General features: G+C 36.9%; 1 protein-coding gene across 1 annotated transcript in view; it reads right to left on the reverse strand.

Moving 5' to 3' along the window:
- LOC108477917 (importin subunit alpha-like) overlaps positions 1 to 20121 on the reverse strand; it is a 36751-nt gene that overhangs the window by 10682 nt on the left and 5948 nt on the right. Inside the window, exons 4-8 of the mRNA XM_053021370.1 lie at positions 19292 to 19348; positions 18944 to 19075; positions 18732 to 18824; positions 18450 to 18623; positions 17119 to 17193 (exon numbers count right to left, since the gene is read on the reverse strand). Coding sequence (XP_052877330.1) covers positions 17119 to 17193; positions 18450 to 18623; positions 18732 to 18824; positions 18944 to 19075; positions 19292 to 19348 — 531 coding nt within the window. The remainder of the gene's footprint in view (positions 1 to 17118; positions 17194 to 18449; positions 18624 to 18731; positions 18825 to 18943; positions 19076 to 19291; positions 19349 to 20121) is intronic.

A 20121-nucleotide genomic window follows, 5' to 3' on the forward strand; every position in this document is an offset into this window, starting at 1 on the left:
GTTTGGCTCAACTTCACCTATCTTCCATTTTTCATCAAAAGAACATGAAACAACAACCATTTCCTTCATTTTAATTCATGACCAAATGCTCACAACACACCCAAAAATCAAAATATGCTTCAAGAGTTAAGGTAGAATTAAGAAGAACTCATGAACATCAAGATAGAAGCAAACTACCATGAACTTACCTTCAATTTTCTTCCCCAAGTGACCGAACATTCAAGAGCTTTCTCCTCTCCTTTCTTTTCTCTAACTTTCGGCTATGATGAACAAAGATGGATAAAACTTTGTTCTTTTCACCCGTTTTTCTTTTAATAAAATTTCATATTTCATCCATTTAATTCTTTAATACAAAAGACATGAAATGCCCATCATGGAACATTTACCTAACCCATTATCATAGAACATTTACCTAACCCATTATCAATTTTTATCAATTTGTACCATAAATTATGGATATCAAGTGCACATATTGTCTTCAACAACATGATGGCCAGCCACTTCATGTAAAATGGGAGGTTTGACATGCAAATCCTCCTATTTTGCACTCCTATTTATTTGGCCACTACAAATTAGCCTATAGCATTTTCAAACATTTTCACATAGGTCCTATTTCATAATTTCACCCCCTTTTTCTTATGGAACAAAAATTAACTAAAATTGTCGGGTTCTATCTTAAGCTTGGGCCTTCTAGAGGCCCACTAACATAATTAAACCTATGCCAACATTCACAGAATTCCCGAAAATTGGGGCGTTACATTATATATATTCTTACTATTTTATGTATATATTTCAAATATTATGTATAGTATATTTCTGACACTATTACTATTTACATATATATATATTTTTTGGCGTACATATTCTTAATATCATTATTATTATATATATTTATTCATTGTTTCCATTTCGTGTTTGGTTCTAATATTACGTTTAATGTCGCATATATATTTATGGTTTTAATATATTTGTCGCATTTATATTTGCTTCAATATACTTCTAGATCTGTCTTTTATTTTTATTTATTTGCTTTGCATTATTTCGAAAACCTTATTCTTGTTTTTAATAAGTAAGGCAATGTATCGGTTTAACATTAAGCCATAGATTTCATCGCTATGTTGGATGAAATTTGTCGGCTCGTGTTGAAAACGGAATACCCTTCTAAAAATCAAAAAACTAAAATTTCTCGTCTCTTCAATTGGATCACGACTAAATGATTACATTGAACTCGTATTTTTGAAAATCAAGACAACACGTGTTTATAAGATACCAATTTTGGGCGTCGCGAGGGTGCTAATACCTTCCTCGTCCGTAACCGACTCCCGAACCCTGATTTTTATCTGGCTTTTGACGTAAACCAAAATTTGGCCTTCTTTTTATTAGAAGAAAATGAATTTTCTTATCAAAAGATGATTTATTAGGTGTCCGATCACACCTAAAAAAAGATCGGTGGCGACTCCCTTTTTTTCATAAACCGAAATTCCATTTTCAAATTTTCAATAAATCGCCACAATTAGCGACCAAGCTAAAATTTTCACGTCGCTACAGCTGGCGACTCCGCTGGGGACCCATTTTTGAGAGTCGTGTCTGGAATTAAACTCGTGTTGTCAAAATTTTCAAAGTTCCTTGTTCAAATTAACATTTAGTCGTGATCCTCAAATTTTTGTTTTCAAAAAGCCATGCATTCGCATTATGTTGTAAATGTTTTCTTAACTCGTTTTGTCCTTTTATTTTTTAGCTTTAAGTTTTATGGTTTTAGTTCAGTAGTTTTTTTTTTTAAATAAAATGAAAGGTTTGTGAGTTTCTCCCACACACCGTGCACGTGCATCTTTGCATAACATGAGCTCTATACCCGGGCTTCGTCCGTTTAAGTGAAAGTAAACGTTATGCCTTCGTGACTTAACTCGTCCCTTCGCACAGGCTAGTGAATACTTTCGGGTTACATATGACTTATGCTTTCGTGAGTTAACTTGTCCCTCCGCATAGGCATAAGTAAATGTAATCCCTCGAATTGAACTCGTGAGCCCGTAAGGGACTACGACCGAGGCTTCGTACTAGTCTTAGTAGACGATAGTATGAACAATTCGAGTACCTGTATAGAACCGAAACCGCATATAATGAACCATATGAGCCACCTAATTAGAGTCATGCCGAACCTCCATCCGTTTAGTAGTCACCAAAATGAGTGCACGGGAGGAACGCCTCTTACCTTTTGCATTTTCACTTTCTATACAAGGGGATCGGGTTTGTTTAATAAACTAGATCGAGTAGTTTGATTTGTTGAATTTTCCATGTTTTTCTGCCTGTATTTAACTACTAATCAAGGTTGTTTGTCTTTGCCTTATTGTTTTTCATCATGCATTATAGGCATCATATTAGGAAGGTGTTGACTAGAGATTGGTTGCCAAAAAACGGGTTTCTAATGGAAGAGTCAATTATACAAACAACCGAGAAGAATGCTGTGGTTCGAGACTGGTCTCTAAAAACTCAGAAAGAAAAAGGGGATAGTCTAGTGGAGGGATGTATTGCCAATTTGCCCGAGCACGTAACTGTGAATGTTCACCAGAATAACCTTGAAGACTTGGTTCGGGTTTGGAATCAGTGGGACTCGGACACTAGGGGTATCTTCACTGAGAGGTATGGAGATATAGCCCACCTGATCACTATTAACATAGACGAGCGTTTGATTCAAGCCATGATCAGATTTTGGGATCCGGCTTACCAATGTTTTACCTTCAATCGAGAAGATATGACTCTGACTATAGAGGAGTACGTTGCTTTGCTTCGTGTTGAAAATGCGCAATTCTATAAAGTATATGTGAAGGAGCCTAAGCCGATGACCTTCAAGAAAAAGTTAGTGAGATTGACAGACATGACTGATGCATGGGTCGAAAAACAGATAAAGAAAAAGAATGAAGCCATTTGCATTCCATGGTCTTCCTTACGAGATTTGATTCTGAACCATCCTGACATGTTGAAAAGGGTAAATCTATTTGCTTTGGCCATTTACGGTTTGATCATCTTCTCGAAAGTCCTTGAACACATAAAAGTTGCGATGGTGGATTTCTTTGAAAGACTAAAGCAAGGAATCAACCCTGTCCCGACTATCTTGGCTGAGACCTTCAGATCCTTAAACAATTGTAGGAAAGTGGGAAAAGGACGCTTTATCGGATGCGCGCAGTTACTCAATATCTGGATTTTAAGCCATTTCTGGAAAGTAGAGCGCACACCGTACCACATGTTTTCAAAAACCTTCGCTCCATTGGAAGCCTATCTTGAGAGAGAATGGCCAAAGGATGTCACTGAAGAACATTGGGTTTCAGTTTTTCAGAACCTTCGAGCTGAAGATGTAACCTAGAGAGCACCGTGGATCTGCCCTTCGGTTCTGTTATACAAGGTTGGAAATTAAGATTGGGTACCACTATTCGGGCTATGGGGAAGAATTGGATACGCTCCGTTAATGGTCCAGAGGCAATTTTCTTCACGATAATTCATACCCGCCACTGGAGGATTAGCGCAGTCCGAGTTTGCTTTTGCGGGTGAAGGCTATATGAAGAGGGTTCGAGGCACTGCAAAATCTTGGAAGGAAGTTTATCTGATGGAGTTGGCCCTGTACACTGATACTCGCACTCAAGATTACGACGTATGGAGAATACAACGGGTGAATAGCCAGCGAGTTTCGTCAATAAGTTACGCCTTTCAGAATCCCTTCTTGAAGGAAATACCGTCCGAGTTAGAAGTGGCAAGACAAGAATTTGAACGAGAAAAGGCCAAGATGTCTCAGGACCTTAGTGCTCTTCAAGAGGAAAACTACCAATTGAAGATCGACGTTCAGATTGAAAGATCCAGAATCGAGAAAGTGCAAAAAGAGGCTGAAGTTGTAAGAAATGACTTAAGAGATCTTCATCTGGAAAATAAGAAATTAAGAGGCACAATAAAAAATAGTGGGTTGGGCAAGTTGTCGGCAGAATGGAAAGAAGAAAAAAGTAACATCAAAGGCGGGATGGAATTTTGGAAAGGAAAAGAGAAGAAAGAGGAGGAAAAGGCTGCGCGGGCCATGATAGAACTAAGGAGGAAGAACGCCAAATATGAAACTGTGTCTGCCAAACTTATGATTAGTCAGTCCGAACGTCGAGAGTTAAAAGAGAGAATACGGGAATTAGAAGATATGTTGCAAGATCGTCAACAACAGTTAGATACTCTCTTAGAGGCTTTGGAAGAAAAGAATAGTCAATATGATAGAGACATTCGTACTTACGAAGAGGGCCTCTAAGAAAAAGAAATGCAACTTAGCTATTTGATCAATGAAATTCGTGGGGTAGTCATGCGCGTGGTGCAACTATCGGAAGAAGCTGAAATTATCATTTGCCAATTCCCTCCAAGTCGAAGATCGAACATATCAGAATTCATAGCACGAGTAAAGAAATATGTAGATATAGCTAAGAAGTTTGTGTAATGGCTGAATCAAAAATGGAAAAATGTTTTGTAATGAACTCTTTTGATGAATGAAATGCCTAAATAGGGGCTATCTTGAAATCAACACCCATTTATTGCATTTATTTCATGATTGACATTCATTTTTGCATTCATTCATTCATTGCATGTACCTATCCCATAATCGCTCGCTAAGGCTAGAATCATATAATTCGCAGTCACAACACTTCAAATCTGGAATCACGCCATTCGTATAGAACGCGTCGACAGGCAAGAACAACGGAGGCTGAGTTCAATGAAAGAATCGAAAGGATGGAAAGAGTCTAAAGGGAATTGCAAGAATAACTGGCTAAGTCACAGCAAGAGACAAGAGACTTAATGGTGAGATCTCGAGAAGAATCGCTCGAACAAAGGGACCAAATAGCCAAGATGATGGAAATGATGTCAGCTCTAGTAAAAGGAAAGGGACCTATGAACCCTGACGTTGTAGAACCACAGTCACGGGTTAACCTTGATCAGGATCCTCCCCATCCTCCAGGATTTACCCCACTGCATGCCCACGCAACGGAAAGAGGGTACGCTCAATGGGAACCTACAGGCCTGGAACAACGACCTGCACCACCTGCTAATCTAGGACAAAGAATGTTCGTATCAAATCCGGGGGCTAGTCCTACGGATCCACTCGTTCCAGATTTGGACGATCCAGCAGAAATAGCCAAGTTGAAAACCGATGATCACGAGGCTCAAGAGAAGTATAGGAGCTTAGAGGAAAGACTCAAAGCGATAGAAGGCACTGAAGTCTTCTCCACACTAGGTACTAAAGAACTTAGTTTGGTGCTCGATCTAATTTTGCCTCCGAAGTTCCAGGTGCCTGATTTTGAAAAGTACGATGGGACAAGGTGTCCAAAAACGCATCCTGTCATGTTTTTCCGAAAAATGACCGGGTATGTGAACGAAGATAAGCTACTCATATATTGTTTTCAGGATAGTCTCGTAGGATCGGCTCTTCGGTGGTACAACCAGCTTAGTAGGGAAAAGATTCGATCTTGGAAAGACTTGGCGTCAGCATTCTGTGAGCAGTACAAGCATGTATCGAATATGGTGCCTGATCGAATGACTCTACAAATGATGGAAAAGAAACTAGCAGAAACTTTTAGACAGTATGCGCAAAGGTGGAGAGATATCTCGGCCCAAGTGGAGCCTCCACTAACTAAGACTGAGATAACGGTCCTTTTCATCAACACGTTAAAAGCGCCTTTCTATGACAAACTTGTGGAAAGTGCTACAAAGGATTTTTTAGATATCGTAATATCTAGAGAACTTATTGAGAATGCCATCAAAAGTGGGAGGATGGAAGGTTCAGAAAGTTCAAAAAGGGCAGCGCCCATGAAGAAGAAAGAACCAGAAGCCCATATGGTGGGAATGGGAAGCCGTTATACCCCTAATCCATATCCAAACCAACCCCGACCTCAAAATTATCCTCCTCTGAATTTCTATTATCCTCCTCAGACCCTTTACTACCAAGTACCACCTCCTTCCTACCCCGTATATGCCACGAACAACCAAAGGCCCGTCACCACATTCCCACAAAACACTCTATCCGCTCAAAGCCAACCCAGAAATGAACCAAGACCAGCAAGGCCCAATCCCGAGAGATCGCAATTTACCCCTATTCCTGTGTCGTATGGGGAACTGTACCCAAAACTCTTGGAGAAGCAATTAATATCTCCGCATTATATGGCACCCCTTAAACCTCCATACCCGAAATGGTACGATCCAAATGCTAGTTGTGCATACCATGCTGGGAACCAGGGGCATTCTACGAAGAATTGCCTTGCCTTCAAAAGGAGAGTTCAAGGACTCATCGATGCGGGCATTCTGCGATTTGATGGTACTGGTGGTACGGCCGGGAACCTATTCCCAAACCACACCGAAGGGAATGTGAGTGCAATGGGAGAGGAGGACAAACGACAAAGTAGAAGATGGGTTTCTGAAATAAGAACACCTCTGCACAAAATCTGGGAGGTGCTAGTTGAAAAGGGGTTGCTCTGACATCTTAACAGAGTATTCGAAGGAAAAAATGCAAAAGGTCAAAGTTTTTGCGAATTCCATAGAATTGAGGGGCACGACATTCAATCTTGCGAGGAGTTTAGGAGATTACTGCAAAATTTGATGGATAATAAGGAGATTGGGATTTTTTATAAAGGTAAAGAGGCCGATAGAGGAGAAATATGCGCCTCTGATGATCAATCTTAAGTTTCCCGTATAGCGTCGACCGACTGTTAATAATCTATTATGACGCGAAGAAGGAGCCGATGAAACCAAAAGTGATAATCGAAGTACCATCTCCTTTCCCCTACAAGGACAACAAAGCAGTACCATGGAAATACGACGTCAATATCGTCACACCTGAAGATGAAAAACCCAAAGCCATGATTGGAAGTGTTGGGGAAGTAGGTCATTTCACTCGTAGTGGGAGATGTTATTCAAAAGAGGTCGAACCTGTGAAGAAGAATAGTGACTTGAAATAGAAAGGAAAAGCACCGATGCACGTGACCGAAGATGAGCATAAAACTGTGCCTGAACAAGAAGCTAAAAAGCCTGTAGACGAGGAGGAAGCACAAGAATTCTTAAAATTTATCAAGCACAGTGAGTACAACGTGGTGGAACAATTGAGTAAGCAGTCAGCATGAATCTCGGTATTATCTCTACTGTTAAATTCAGAGCCACACCGGAACGCCTTGTTAAAGGTGTTGAATCAAGCTTACGTGGCAAACAATATATCCGTTGAGAAGCTTGACAGATAGGTGAATAACCTAAACACGGATAATTTCATTTCTTTTAGTGATGATGAAATACCACCCAATGGTAGAGGCTCCGTGAAAGCATTGCATATCACAACCCGCTGCAAGGGTTATATAATACCAAACGTGCTCGTCGACAATGGATCAGCACTCAACGTCATGCTTTTGGCCACACTTTCCAGGATTCCGATGGATTTGTCCTATCTAAGGTCTTGCCATTCCACAGTAAGGGCATTCGATGGAACAAGATGAGAAGTCATGGGAAAAATTGAGATCCCCTTAGAAGTGGGTCCCTATATATATGATGTCGATTTCCAAGTCATGGATATTACACCATCATACAATTGCCTTTTGGGAAGACCTTGGATCCATTCCGCTGGAGCAGTCCCATCATCCCTCCATCAAAAGGTGAAATTTATCATGGATGGCTGTTTGGTCATTGTCGAGGGAGAAGAAGATATTGTAGCATCTATTTCTACCGACGCACCATACATTGAAGTGAGTAAAGATGCTATAGAATGTTCCTTCCGATCCCTTGAATTTGTCAATGCCACATTCAATCCTTCGAGGAAACAAATTCCGTGCCAAACCGTCAAGAAATACTAGAATGGGTATCAAGATGACTGTGGGAAGAGGAGCCCGAGCAAGGAAAGGTTTGGGAAGGTATCTGCAAGGAATAGTCAGGGCCTTAAAGCCGGTACATCACAAAGCTCGATACGATTTAAGGTTCCAACCAGATGTGCGTCAAAAAAGAAAACAGTGGAAGAAGGATCAGGAGAGAAGGATTGCGAGAACTTTGGGCCGAGAAATAGAATGGGAGCCCATAACGTACCCTCTTTTGTCAAAAACATTTACATCTGCAGGAATGATATACCCCGGACAGGATAATACACAAAGCACGCTGTTATTAATTGAAAGGGGCCTTCAGAATGTTAGTATAAATGTCATTGACAAAGGAAGTAAGGCAATTAAAGATGTTTCAACGATACGCCCTTATCCTTTTGGTTTCATGTTGAACAATTAGACTACCGAGGACCTTTTTGTAGTTTATAAGTCTTCAGAGTAATGCTCAAACATTAACCTCTATTGTGTCCTTAGATATAATAGAATTCTTTTGTAAGAGCTTGCATTCACTCTTTATCATTTAAATGAATATCAATGAAGATGCATTTTGTCACGATCTTTCGCATTATCACTAACTTCATAATCATCTTCTCATTTCCTAGCCTATCTGTACATTTGCCTCATACCATGCCATAACATTTCGTTTGTTGGTTCCAATACTTAGATGCCCCTCTATAGTTTCCTTTTCCATTCAACTTTCAGGTGCTCAGATATCAATAGCATGAACAAACCCGTTATGAGTCCTGAAATCAATTTTGAGAAGGCTGTTTGTTTAGGAGAATTTGAATTCGAAGAAAATGCTGAAGACTATGTCTCGTCTCCTAACTCGCTAAGAATGGTGGAACAAGAGGATAAACAGATTTTGCCTCATCAAGAATCTGTTGAAACAATAAATTTTGGAACTGAAGAAAGGAAGTAAGAATTGAAGATTGGGACTTCTATTTCAGAGGACACCAGTCATAATTTGATTGCTTTGCTCCACGAGTACAAAGATGTATTCGCATGGTCATATCAAGACATGCCAGGATTGGATGAAGATGTAGTAGTCCATAAACTCCCATTAAAGCCAGAATGCAAACCTATTCAACAAAAGGTAAGACGGATGAGACCTGAGATGTTGTTGAAAATAAAAGAGGAAGTCAAGAAGCAAATTGATGCTGGCTTCCTACAAGCCTCCAAATATCCAGAATGGGTGGCTAACATAGTCCCGGTACCAAAGAAAGACGGCAACGTATGAATGTGCATGGATTATCGTGACCTGAACCGAGCAAGTCCTAAAGATAATTTTCCCTTACCACACATTGACACGTTGGTGGATAACACAGCAAAGCATTCATTGTTTTCTTTCATGGATGGATTCTCGAGGTATAATCAGATCAAAATGGCCCCTGAGGATATGGAGAAAACTACTTTCGTAACAATGTGGGGAACTTTCTGCTACAAGGTGATACCATTTGGGTTAAAGAATGCTGGGGCAACAAATCAGAGGGCTATGGTGATGTTATTCCATGACATGATGCATAAAGAAATAGAGGTCTACGTCAACGATATGATTGCTAAATCCCGAGGGGAAGAAGAGCATGTAGTGAACCTCAAGAAGTTGTTCGAAAGACTGAGAAAGTTCCAGCTGAAGCTCAATCCAGCCAAATGTACGTTTGGGGCTACCTCAGGAAAGTTGCTAGGCTTCATTGTCAGTGAAAGAGGTATCGAGGTTGATCCAGATAAAATAAAAGCCATTCAAGAGTTACCACCTCCACGCACGCAAAAGGAAGTTAGAGGATTTTTAGGGCGATTAAACTACATCTCCCAATTCATCACTCAACTTACTAACCAGTGTGACCCAATTTTTCAACTCCTTCGAAAACATAATCCCGAAGAATGGAATGAGGAATGCCAGATGGCCTTTGATAGGATAAAACAATATTTGTCTAGCCCTCCAGTGCTAGTACCACCAATCCCGGGAAGACCATTGATATTGTATTTGACTGTGTTCGAAAATTCAATGGGTTGCGTACTGGGGCAACACGACGAATCAAGAAAGAAAGAAAAGGCTATCTACTACCTCAGCAAAAAGTTCACTGAATGTGAGGCAATGTATTCGTCCATTGAAAAATACTGTTGCGCTCTGGTTTGGGTAGTTCGGAGGCTCAGGCAATATATGTTGTATCATACGACATGGTTAATTTCAAAGTTAGACCTAATAAAGTACATGATGGAATCACCTGCACTTTCAGGAAGAATGGCACGATGGCAAATCCTACTGTTAGAGTACGACATCATCTATGTGAGCCAAAAGTCGATAAAAGGGAGCACAATAGCTGACTTCTTAGCAACTCGAACAACAGAAGAATATGAGCCATTGAGATTTGATTTCCCAGATGAAGACTTGATGTGTATTACAGAAAAAAAATGCGAGTCATCAAAAGAAAAGTCATGGAAAATGAGCTTTGATAGCGCATCGAATGCCTTGGTGCATGGGATTGGAGCAGTCTTGGTATCGCCAGAAGGGAACCATTACCCGTTCACTGCTAGATTAAACTTCTTCTGTACTAATAACATAGCGAAATATGAGGCTTGTATCATGGGACTTCATGTGGCAATTGAACGAAGCATCAAAACTTTAGAGGTATACGGAGACTCAGCATTGGTGATTTACCAAATCCGTGGAGATTGGGAAGTGAGGGATCCGAAATTGGTTAAGTACAGTGATCTAGTAGCTGAATTGATCAAAGAATTCAAAGAAATAACTTTTCATTACTTCCCACGAGAAGAAAACCAATTGGCTAATGCTCTGGCCACTTTGGCTTCAATGTTCAAAGCAAACAGAGAAACAGAAATAATGCCTCTTCAAATGAGCATATATGAAGTCCTTGCACATTGTTTTAGCATTGAAAAAGAGCCAGATGGACGGCCATGGTTCCATGATGTCTTAGAATATATCAGGAATCAAAGGTATCCCGACCAAGCAAATGAGAACGACAAAAGAACAATCAGAAGAATGGCAGTGGGATTTGTTCTTGATGGGGACATCCTGTACAAAAGAGGAAAAAATTAGGTGCTCTTGAGATGCGTGGATGCTGTTGAAGCCAAAAAAATACTTGAAATGTCCATGAGGGGATTTGTGGGACACATGCCAATGGTTTCACTATGGCCAGAAAGATTATGAGACTCGGTTATTACTGGTTGACGATGGAAAGCGACTGCATTAGTTTTGCAAGAAAATGCCACAAATGTCAAATTTATGGCGATAATATTCATGTAGCCCCTTCGCCCCTTCATGTCATGACTTCTCCGTGGACTTTTTCTATGTGGGGCATGGATGTTATAGGGCCAATTTCCCCAAAAGCTTCTAATGGACACCGATTCATTTTTGTGGTCAATGATTACTTTACAAAATGGATAGAAGCCGCTTCGTTCGCCAATGTGACGAAGACTGCAGTTTGTAGGTTTTTGAAAAAGGAAATCATTCGTCGATATGGTTTGCCTGAAAGAATCATTTCAGATAATGTCATGAACCTGAACAACAAAATGATGAAAGAAGTGTGTGAACAATTTCAAACAAAGCATCATAACTCATCACCCTATTGCCCGAAAATGAACGGAGCTGTTGAAGCAGCCAATAAGAATATTAAGAAGATCATTGGGAAAATGACCGAGACATATAAAGACTGGCATGAAAAGCTATCATTTGCTTTGTATGCATATCACACATCTGTACGGACATCTACGGGGGCAACTCCTTTCTCTCTGGTCTATGGAATGGAAGCTGTGCTACTTATCGAAGTTGAGATCCCTTCTCTACGAGTCCTAATGGAGTCGAAATTAGAGGAAGCAGAATGGGTTCGAACACGATATGACCAGTTAAACCTCATCGAGGAAAAACGTCTAAAGGCAATTTGTCACAGACAGATGTACCAGAAGAGAATGATCGCAGCCCATGACAAGAAAGTACGGCCAAGAGAATTCCATGAAGGAGAACTCGTGTTGAGAAAGATTCTTCCGATACAAAAAGACCTGCGAGGAGAATGGGCACCAAATTGGGAAGGACCGTACGTCGTAAAAAAGGCATTCTCAGGTGGGGCTTTGATTCTCACTGAGATGGATGGGAATGAGTTACCTAATCCAGTGAATTCAGATGCTGTGAAGAAATATTATGCCTAAAAAAAAGGGATCAAGGTGAAAACCCGAAAAGAGCGTCTTGATAATAAAAAGGATCAAGGTGAAAACCCGAAAAGGGCGTCTTGATTAACACAAAAGATTAGAATGAAAACCTGAAAGGGCATTCTAATGAAACAAACTGGCTTAAAAAGCAAGGTGTTTTGAACGGTGGGTCAAACAGCGAGACTACAGTATTTGAAGCATTTCTGAAAGCTTGAAATCTTCTACGCAAGAAGCCATGCTCAAAAAGATTCTTGATTGAAGAACGGGGAAGAGTTCATGCTTTGAATATCTAGAGTATTTGTATTTGTTGAAATGCGATCCCTTATCTCTTTATGACATTTTTTTCTTACTATCATTGATTAACTTTCTTTGTTTGCTACATTTGAAATGAATAAATGTGAGGTATCCTTTTGTCCCTACCTGACCATTTTCATGCATCTAATTATGTGGTTTATTTACTTGATAAATAGTGAAATGACATACTCCAAACAAAAGAAATGTTAATCATTACCTGGATAAAAATTCGATAAGTACAAGAACCTCAAAGTAAAGTCAAAGTTCAACCAGGGGCAAAAGAGTGATATTTGAGAAATGTTGATTACTCGTGAAGCTTGAAGACGGGTACAAGGCCTGAAGAGAAAGTCGAGAATCGAAGCAATAAATGCAGATCGTCACAAGGATCATAACAAAAGGACATATGACAAGCATGCCTAAGGCGCATAGCATAATCATGTAGGCATAAAGACATTTAAAACACATGTGCATATCATGATAACATCATGCATGACATATACAGGTACTCCAATAGAGCAAGAGGGTGTGATGATTTCTGTACTGAATCAAAGGGAAAGACACTTGAGTTCCACCAGATGATAGATTTTGGTATTTTGATGTTTTATTCTCAAAATTCAACTCATATTGCGAGAAATGAGTTGAGCCTCAAGGCACGCTGAGGTAATTTCAATTTCTGTTTTTTTTCAATTTCTGTTTTTCAAATTTATGTTTTCAGAAATCAACTCATATTGCGAGAGGTGAGTTGAGCCTCAAGACACGTTGAGGTATTTTCAATTTATGTTTCAAAAATCAACTCATATTGCGAGAGGTGAGTTGAGCCTCGGCTCACATGCTGAGGTATTTTCAATTTCTATTTTTTTTAATTTATATTTTTCAAAAATCAATTCATATTGCGAGAGGTGAGTTGAGCCGCAGGTCACGCTGAGGTATTTTCAATTTCTGCTTTTCAAATTCTGCTTTTCAAAAAAATCAACTCATATTGCAAGAGGTGAGTTGAGCCTCAGGACACGCTGAGGTATTTTCAATTTCCGTTTTTCAAGTTATGCTTTTCAAAAATCAACTCATATTGCGAGAGGTGAGTTGAGTCTCAGGGCACGCTGAGGTATTTTCAATTTCTGTTTTTTCAATTTATATTTTTCAAAAATCAATTCATATTGCGAGAGGTGAGTTGAGCCTCGGGTCACATGTCGAGGTATTTTCAAAATCTGCTTTTCAAATTAAGTTTCAAAGAACCAACTCATATTGCGAGAAATGAGTTGAGCCTTGGCTCACGTGCTAAGCTATTTTCAATTTCTGTTTTTAATGTCTATTTTTTTAAAGAGTCAATTCACATTGCGAGGAATGAGTTAAGCTCAGGATCACATGCCGAGTAAAGAATAAAGATTGGAGCTAATCGAAGTTACAGTGGAGCTAATCGAAGTTGCAGTAGAACTAATCGAGGATATCAGATCTTGCCTTTCTAAAGGGGCAGAAGAGAAGACTAAAACCTTATCTCATTGAAGAGATAGAAGAGCAGATTAAAGCTATAGATCTTATCTTTCTGAGTTACAGTGATGTAGATTGAAGCCACAAATCTCATATCCTTGAAGCTACATTGGGGTAGATTGAAGCTACAAGGTGTATATTAGAAGATGCAGTGGATTGAACCAAAGCTACAAGATGCGTTGGACTGGAAAGAGACTACCTGAAGAAGAGAAGTGCCAAAGAGGTCAAAGCTCGACGAGGCCGGGCAAAATTGGTCTTTCCTAAAAGTTTTCACTCTATTCTCTTCACACGACAACAACTCTATTATCATTATACGACAATGAGTAAAGAGGGGCAGCTGTTATAGCCCAATTTTGCCGCATGACCCATTTATAATTTTGACCCACTTAAACCCAAAATTAAACCCAACAATATCCTAAAACCCATCAGCCCACATCCATTAAAATTTAAACCCACTAAAGCCTAACCCAAAACTAAACCTAATTACCTAGCCCAAGCCCAATACCCATTACACAAAATTTTTTGAAACCCTAATCTACCCTAGCCGCCTCTGCCTTTTGACCAACTCTCTGACTCCTCTGTCACCACCCACTCCTCCACCGGCCACCTGCTCTGCTGCTTCCAACCACCGCCCATGCCCATCCCCTGCAAGCAATAAAGAAGACAAGACAGATATAATAGAAAATAGGTGTAAAAGGGTTATAAAAACCCGAATCAAAAGCTGTAAAAGGTTTAGCAAAAAATATAATACATATACCACATATTCGAATACATAGCAAGTGATTCCAAGGCAAGAAAAAACAGCAAATAGAGGGATCTAAACAACAAGAACCAGATTCAAGCACAAGGTGATTTTATTTTTTAAAGAAAAGAAACTGAATCTTTTTTTTTCATCAACTACAAGTCTGTATATATATATATATATATATATATATATATATATATATATATATTACAAAATAAAACTAAAAAAAAAATTTACCTTTTAAATACCATGCAGTGCCTTTGTGGTAAACACCGATGATGGTGGTCCGGATCGGACGGTGATCGCCATTGGCCTAAATCCCCTCCCTCCTTCTCTCTTCCTTCTCTCTCCTTTTTTTTCTTTCTCTCCTCACCAAATGATTTTTTTTGTTAATTTTGGCCTTTATATAGCCTCCCAAAACGACGTCGTTTTGGGGGCTGCCATTTAACCCCAAAACGACGTCGTTTTGATACAACCCGGTCCGATCCGACCCGACCCGCCTCAGGATCCGCGTGTTTTTGAAAAGGGGAAATTTGCGCGTGCGGTCCTTCCGCCTTTTCAAGCTTTTGCAATCAAGTTTTTTTATTTTAAAATTTGCCCCAGAAGTTGTCGCACTTTTCAATTTAGTCCCCACTGATATGTTGTGTTTTGATGGGAAGGAATATTTGCTATTTTAGTCCTCCTAGGTTATGCGCGTGTGGCAATTTGATCCTTTTTCTTTATTTCTCTTTAAAATTGCCCCAAAACTTTGTTTTTGTTCAAAATTTAGTCTTTTTTTTTTAATTTTAGTTTATTTTCGTATTATCTTCGTTATTTTATTTCATTTTAAATATTATTTGATTATCATTATTATTATATTAGTGTATATTTTATTTACATACGTATGTGTATTTATATCTACATAGTATTTTTTAAAATTATTTTATTTTAATATTGTTATATTATGTTTACTTTTTTGAATTTCTATATTATTATTATTATTATTGTTACTTATTATTATTATTGTTATGTACATATTATTTATACTATAATTAATATTAATATTATTATTATTATTATATTTACTATTATTATTTATAAATATTAGTGTATATTTTATTATATATGTATATATATACTCTTTATGTATGGTATTTTTTAACATTATTTTATTTACTATTATATTTATTATCTTTAATATATTATATTTTACTTTCCTTACCTTATTTTTATGTCATACTTTCTTTTGTATTTTTCCTATTATTGTTATTGTTATTATTATTATTTATTATATTTATATAATATTATTAATAGGTACTTTTAACATATTATTTCTAATATGTAAATGCTATATAAATATTTTAATACTATATTATGTATGTATTTTTCAACGCCATATTATGTATATATTTTTAATGCTATGCGTACACTTTGTAATACTATTATTATGTATATACTTTAATACCATTAGTTATACATTTTGTACTATTTCATATATATATTTTTCTATATTATCCTTATTATTAGTATTGATATTAATGCGTTTTATTATATGTATATATACTCTTAATATTATATATTTATATGTATACTCTTAATACCATATTATTCTTATTATTTTCGCTATTATTACTTACTTTTAATATTATTGTTATTATTTACATATATGTATAGATATTTTCATGTACTTATTATAAATGTATCATTTGCTTATTTTATTATGTACATACATTTTTAATATTTATATATATATATATATATATATATTATTATGTATATATACTTTAGCATTACTAATTATATATATTCTTACTATTTTATGTATATATTTCAAATATTATGTATAGTATATTTAAACACTATTACTATTTACATATATATATATATTTTTTTAGCGTACATATTCTTAATATCATTATTATTATTATATATATTTATTCATTGTTTCAATTTCGTGTTTGATTCTAATATTACATTTAATGTCGCATATATATTTATGGTTTTAATATATTTGTCGATTTATATTTGCTTCAATATACTTCTAGATCATCTTTTATTTTTATTTATTTGCTTTGCATTATTTCGAAAACCTTATTCTTGTTTTTAATAAGTAAGGCAATGTATCGGTTTAACATTAAGCCATAGATTTCATCGCTATGTTGGATGAAATTTGTCGGCTCGTGTTGAAAACGGAATACCCTTCTAAAAACCAAAAAACTAAAATTTCTCGTCTCTTCAATTGGATCACGACTAAATGATTACATTGAACTCATATTTTTGAAAATCAAGACAACACGTGTTTATAAGATACCAATTTTGGGCGTCGCGAGGGTGCTAATACCTTCCTTGCGCGTAACCGACTCCCGAACCCTGATTTTTATCTGGCTTTTGACGTAGACCTAAATTTGGCCTTCTTTTTGTTAGAAGAAAATGAATTTTCTTATCAAAAGATATTTATTAGGTGTCTGATCACACTTAAAAAAAGATCGGTGGCGATTCCCTTTTTTTCATAAAACCGAAATTTCAATTTCAAATTTTCAATAAATCGCCACAATTAGCGACCAAGCTAAAATTTTCACGTCGCTATAGTGCCCAACATGCTTTAGCTAAGATGACTTCATCTTTTGAATGAATAAGACGGGCTAATGTAGGGAGTACAAGCTTAACCTGAACAATAAATAAAGGATAATTAGTAAGACAAAAATCAATTTAATACTGAACATTCGTAAGCCTCCAAGCAATATATCTCGCTTTCTAGTTTAATGTTAGTAGTGCATAGTTTACATATCATTTGTGTTAAATGGGAAGAATTGGGGGTTTCCATTAGAGTCTGTGAAATAGAAATATGCCCAGAAGTTTGCATCCGAGGCTGAACTGGTGTGAAAACAAGGTACCTCGTCTTTGGAAGCTGTGAAAATTATTATTTATAGTGAGATTTTGATTGGCTTAGCTTGGAAGGTACATTGGTCGAAAGTGTATATTGCGTGACAGTTAGCCTTGCTTAATCTACTTTTGGACCAAAGTATTGGATTGTGAGGGTGTTTATGTTGTTTGGCTGATGATTTGTTTGAGTGTTTGTGGTTTGTGTAGGTATTTGGTTTGTGGGAATGCTATCTTACTTATGATGGTTTTTTACACAGGTGTTCAAATAATTAACCGAATAGTTAACCGAATCGAATTAATATTAATTTAATTAATTAAAATTTTTAATCCTTTAATCGTTAATTGAATCAAAACTTTTTCAAAAAAATTAATCGAACTGAAATATTTCAATTTATTCGATCGATTAACCGAAATTTATATATTTTTTTGTTAAAACAAGTATAAAATACATCAAAAAATAAATTGATAATATTCATTTGACCAAATTAAAACTACATGTAATTTGTATTGTTAATTAACAACTTTGGTTAATTCAATTAATGACTCGATTTCTAACCGAATTAATCGATAACCGAACTTCTAAAAAATCACTAATCGACTTTCGACCGAATCAGATCGGTTGACCGACCGATTACCGACTTAGATTAATTCGATTGGTTAATTTGTTTTTAACCTAAATTTGAACAGCCCTAATTTTTATGGGGACCACCACTATAAATACTCCCAAGCATAAGGCCCCTAAACACCAAAAATAAATTTTGAAAATAATTCCATCTAGTGATGTTTTTGAGTGCTTAGAAGATTTTGGTGATTTTCATATAGACAAATTCGACGACCTCGTCGGTGGGTTAATGTGCTCGAAAGTGGAGTTAAATCGAATTTTGACATTTGATTGAGACAATGGCTGGAGGTATTTATATTCGATATTTCCGCTGCACTATATTATAAATCGATATTTATTCTTTCAGTTTGCTCTGTTTCAGTTTACTTGTCAGTAAAAAAGCATTGTACAAGAAAAAAGAAGGGACTTAGGGTCAAACCTGATCAAAGGGGGGCTTACAAAACCTTGACAGTGTCCATGTAGCATTTCTCAGCATAGAACGTGAAACAAGTTCATTCAACAGAGCCAACAAAGGAAGCAAAGCACCATGGCCAAGAACAAGATCACGACATCTAAGAGAAACAGCAGCAATATTTCCCAATGCCAGGACAGCCTGAGTTTCGAAACAAAAAAGAAAGATATAAGATTATAAAACATTCATACAAGCTTTTGCCAAGTAAAATTAAATGATATTAGAATAATTTTCATTTCATATGCATACCTGCTCACGAACATAATCACTTGGAGAACCAAGTAACTCAACAAAGCGAGGAACCACTCCAGCTTGACTCACTTCCTCAATAGGTGGTCTGGTCTACATTCTGTAATAAATTGCAAAAGATATTAAAGTAAATAATTTAAACTTTATATCACTATTTAAATAAAATTTATTACGAAATAATTTTCTCACCATTTGAAAGAAACTTCGTGAACCTGGCAACCAAATTTTCCAGCTGCAGTCAAGGAGTGGAACATCATAAGAACAGCCCAATGCTCAATCAAGTCAGAAGCAGAACCAATCAACATATCATGCAAATAATTCACGAAGATGATGACAAGGTAAAACTATGTCATAAACAACAAGCATGTTAATTATTCATAACTATTCTGCTTTGAAATAAAGGATCCCAATTTTCACTACACTATTGCAATCACTCCTGCTTCAACTATCATGCACATGCCAACAACTAAACTGTAATCCAACCACTAAACTGACCTTACGAGAACCAATCAACTAAATTTCTAATTTGGAAATGTTTACAATAAAAATGGAAAACTGACCTCTTTCCGGAAACTCTCTTCGTGATTGTTCTTCGTAATCTGTATGTTATCCTTTACCTAACAACAACATATATATCATGTTAGAGCAAACAAATATTGGACCTTTATATTTAAAAAAGTTAAATATGTAATTAACTTAACTTCAGCCAACACAAATTCTATGTGAGCGATTGTTTGACCATTACATTCTTCACAATAATATATATTATCATTAGGATTTCTTTCTTACTCACAAAAATCACAATAATAATTTCCAGAATCATCTTCTATAAAAGAATCCTTTAACATTAAAAGATGAACATGATATTTGGATTTCATAGTATATGGTATGGAAACACATTTCAAATGGAAATTGATATCACACTTTAAACAACGATAAAAGGGCTCTCCTTCAAAACTTTCATCACATACTTCACAATTGAAATAAATAAAGAGTGATTTATGATTTCTCCCAAAATAATAGAGATCATTCAGGTGAAATTCACATTTCAATGGTCGCCTTAAGGAATTAGCACATGCACATATAGCATGGAGGTTAACGTCACAATGTTCACAGCTATATGCAAATTCATCTGAGAGTAATTTCAAATTGCAAGCATAACACCGTTGACTTGTAGGGAGCAGTCGACTAACCAACATGTGATTTGGATGAAATAGGACTCGAATCTTTAGTGGCAACCTAAGGCAAGATTCATGAAGTATATATGTGCAGCGTCTGTCAGGGCAAAAATAGGCTGGACCTAAAATTTGCAATCTACAAATGTTGCATTTTCTTTTATGTTTAGGGTCATTACAGTCGGCAAGGACAAGTTTATGGCGGTGGGTGAAAT

This window comes from Gossypium arboreum, chromosome 11 (assembly GCF_025698485.1).
Source record: "Gossypium arboreum isolate Shixiya-1 chromosome 11, ASM2569848v2, whole genome shotgun sequence".
NCBI lineage: Eukaryota > Viridiplantae > Streptophyta > Magnoliopsida > Malvales > Malvaceae > Gossypium > Gossypium arboreum.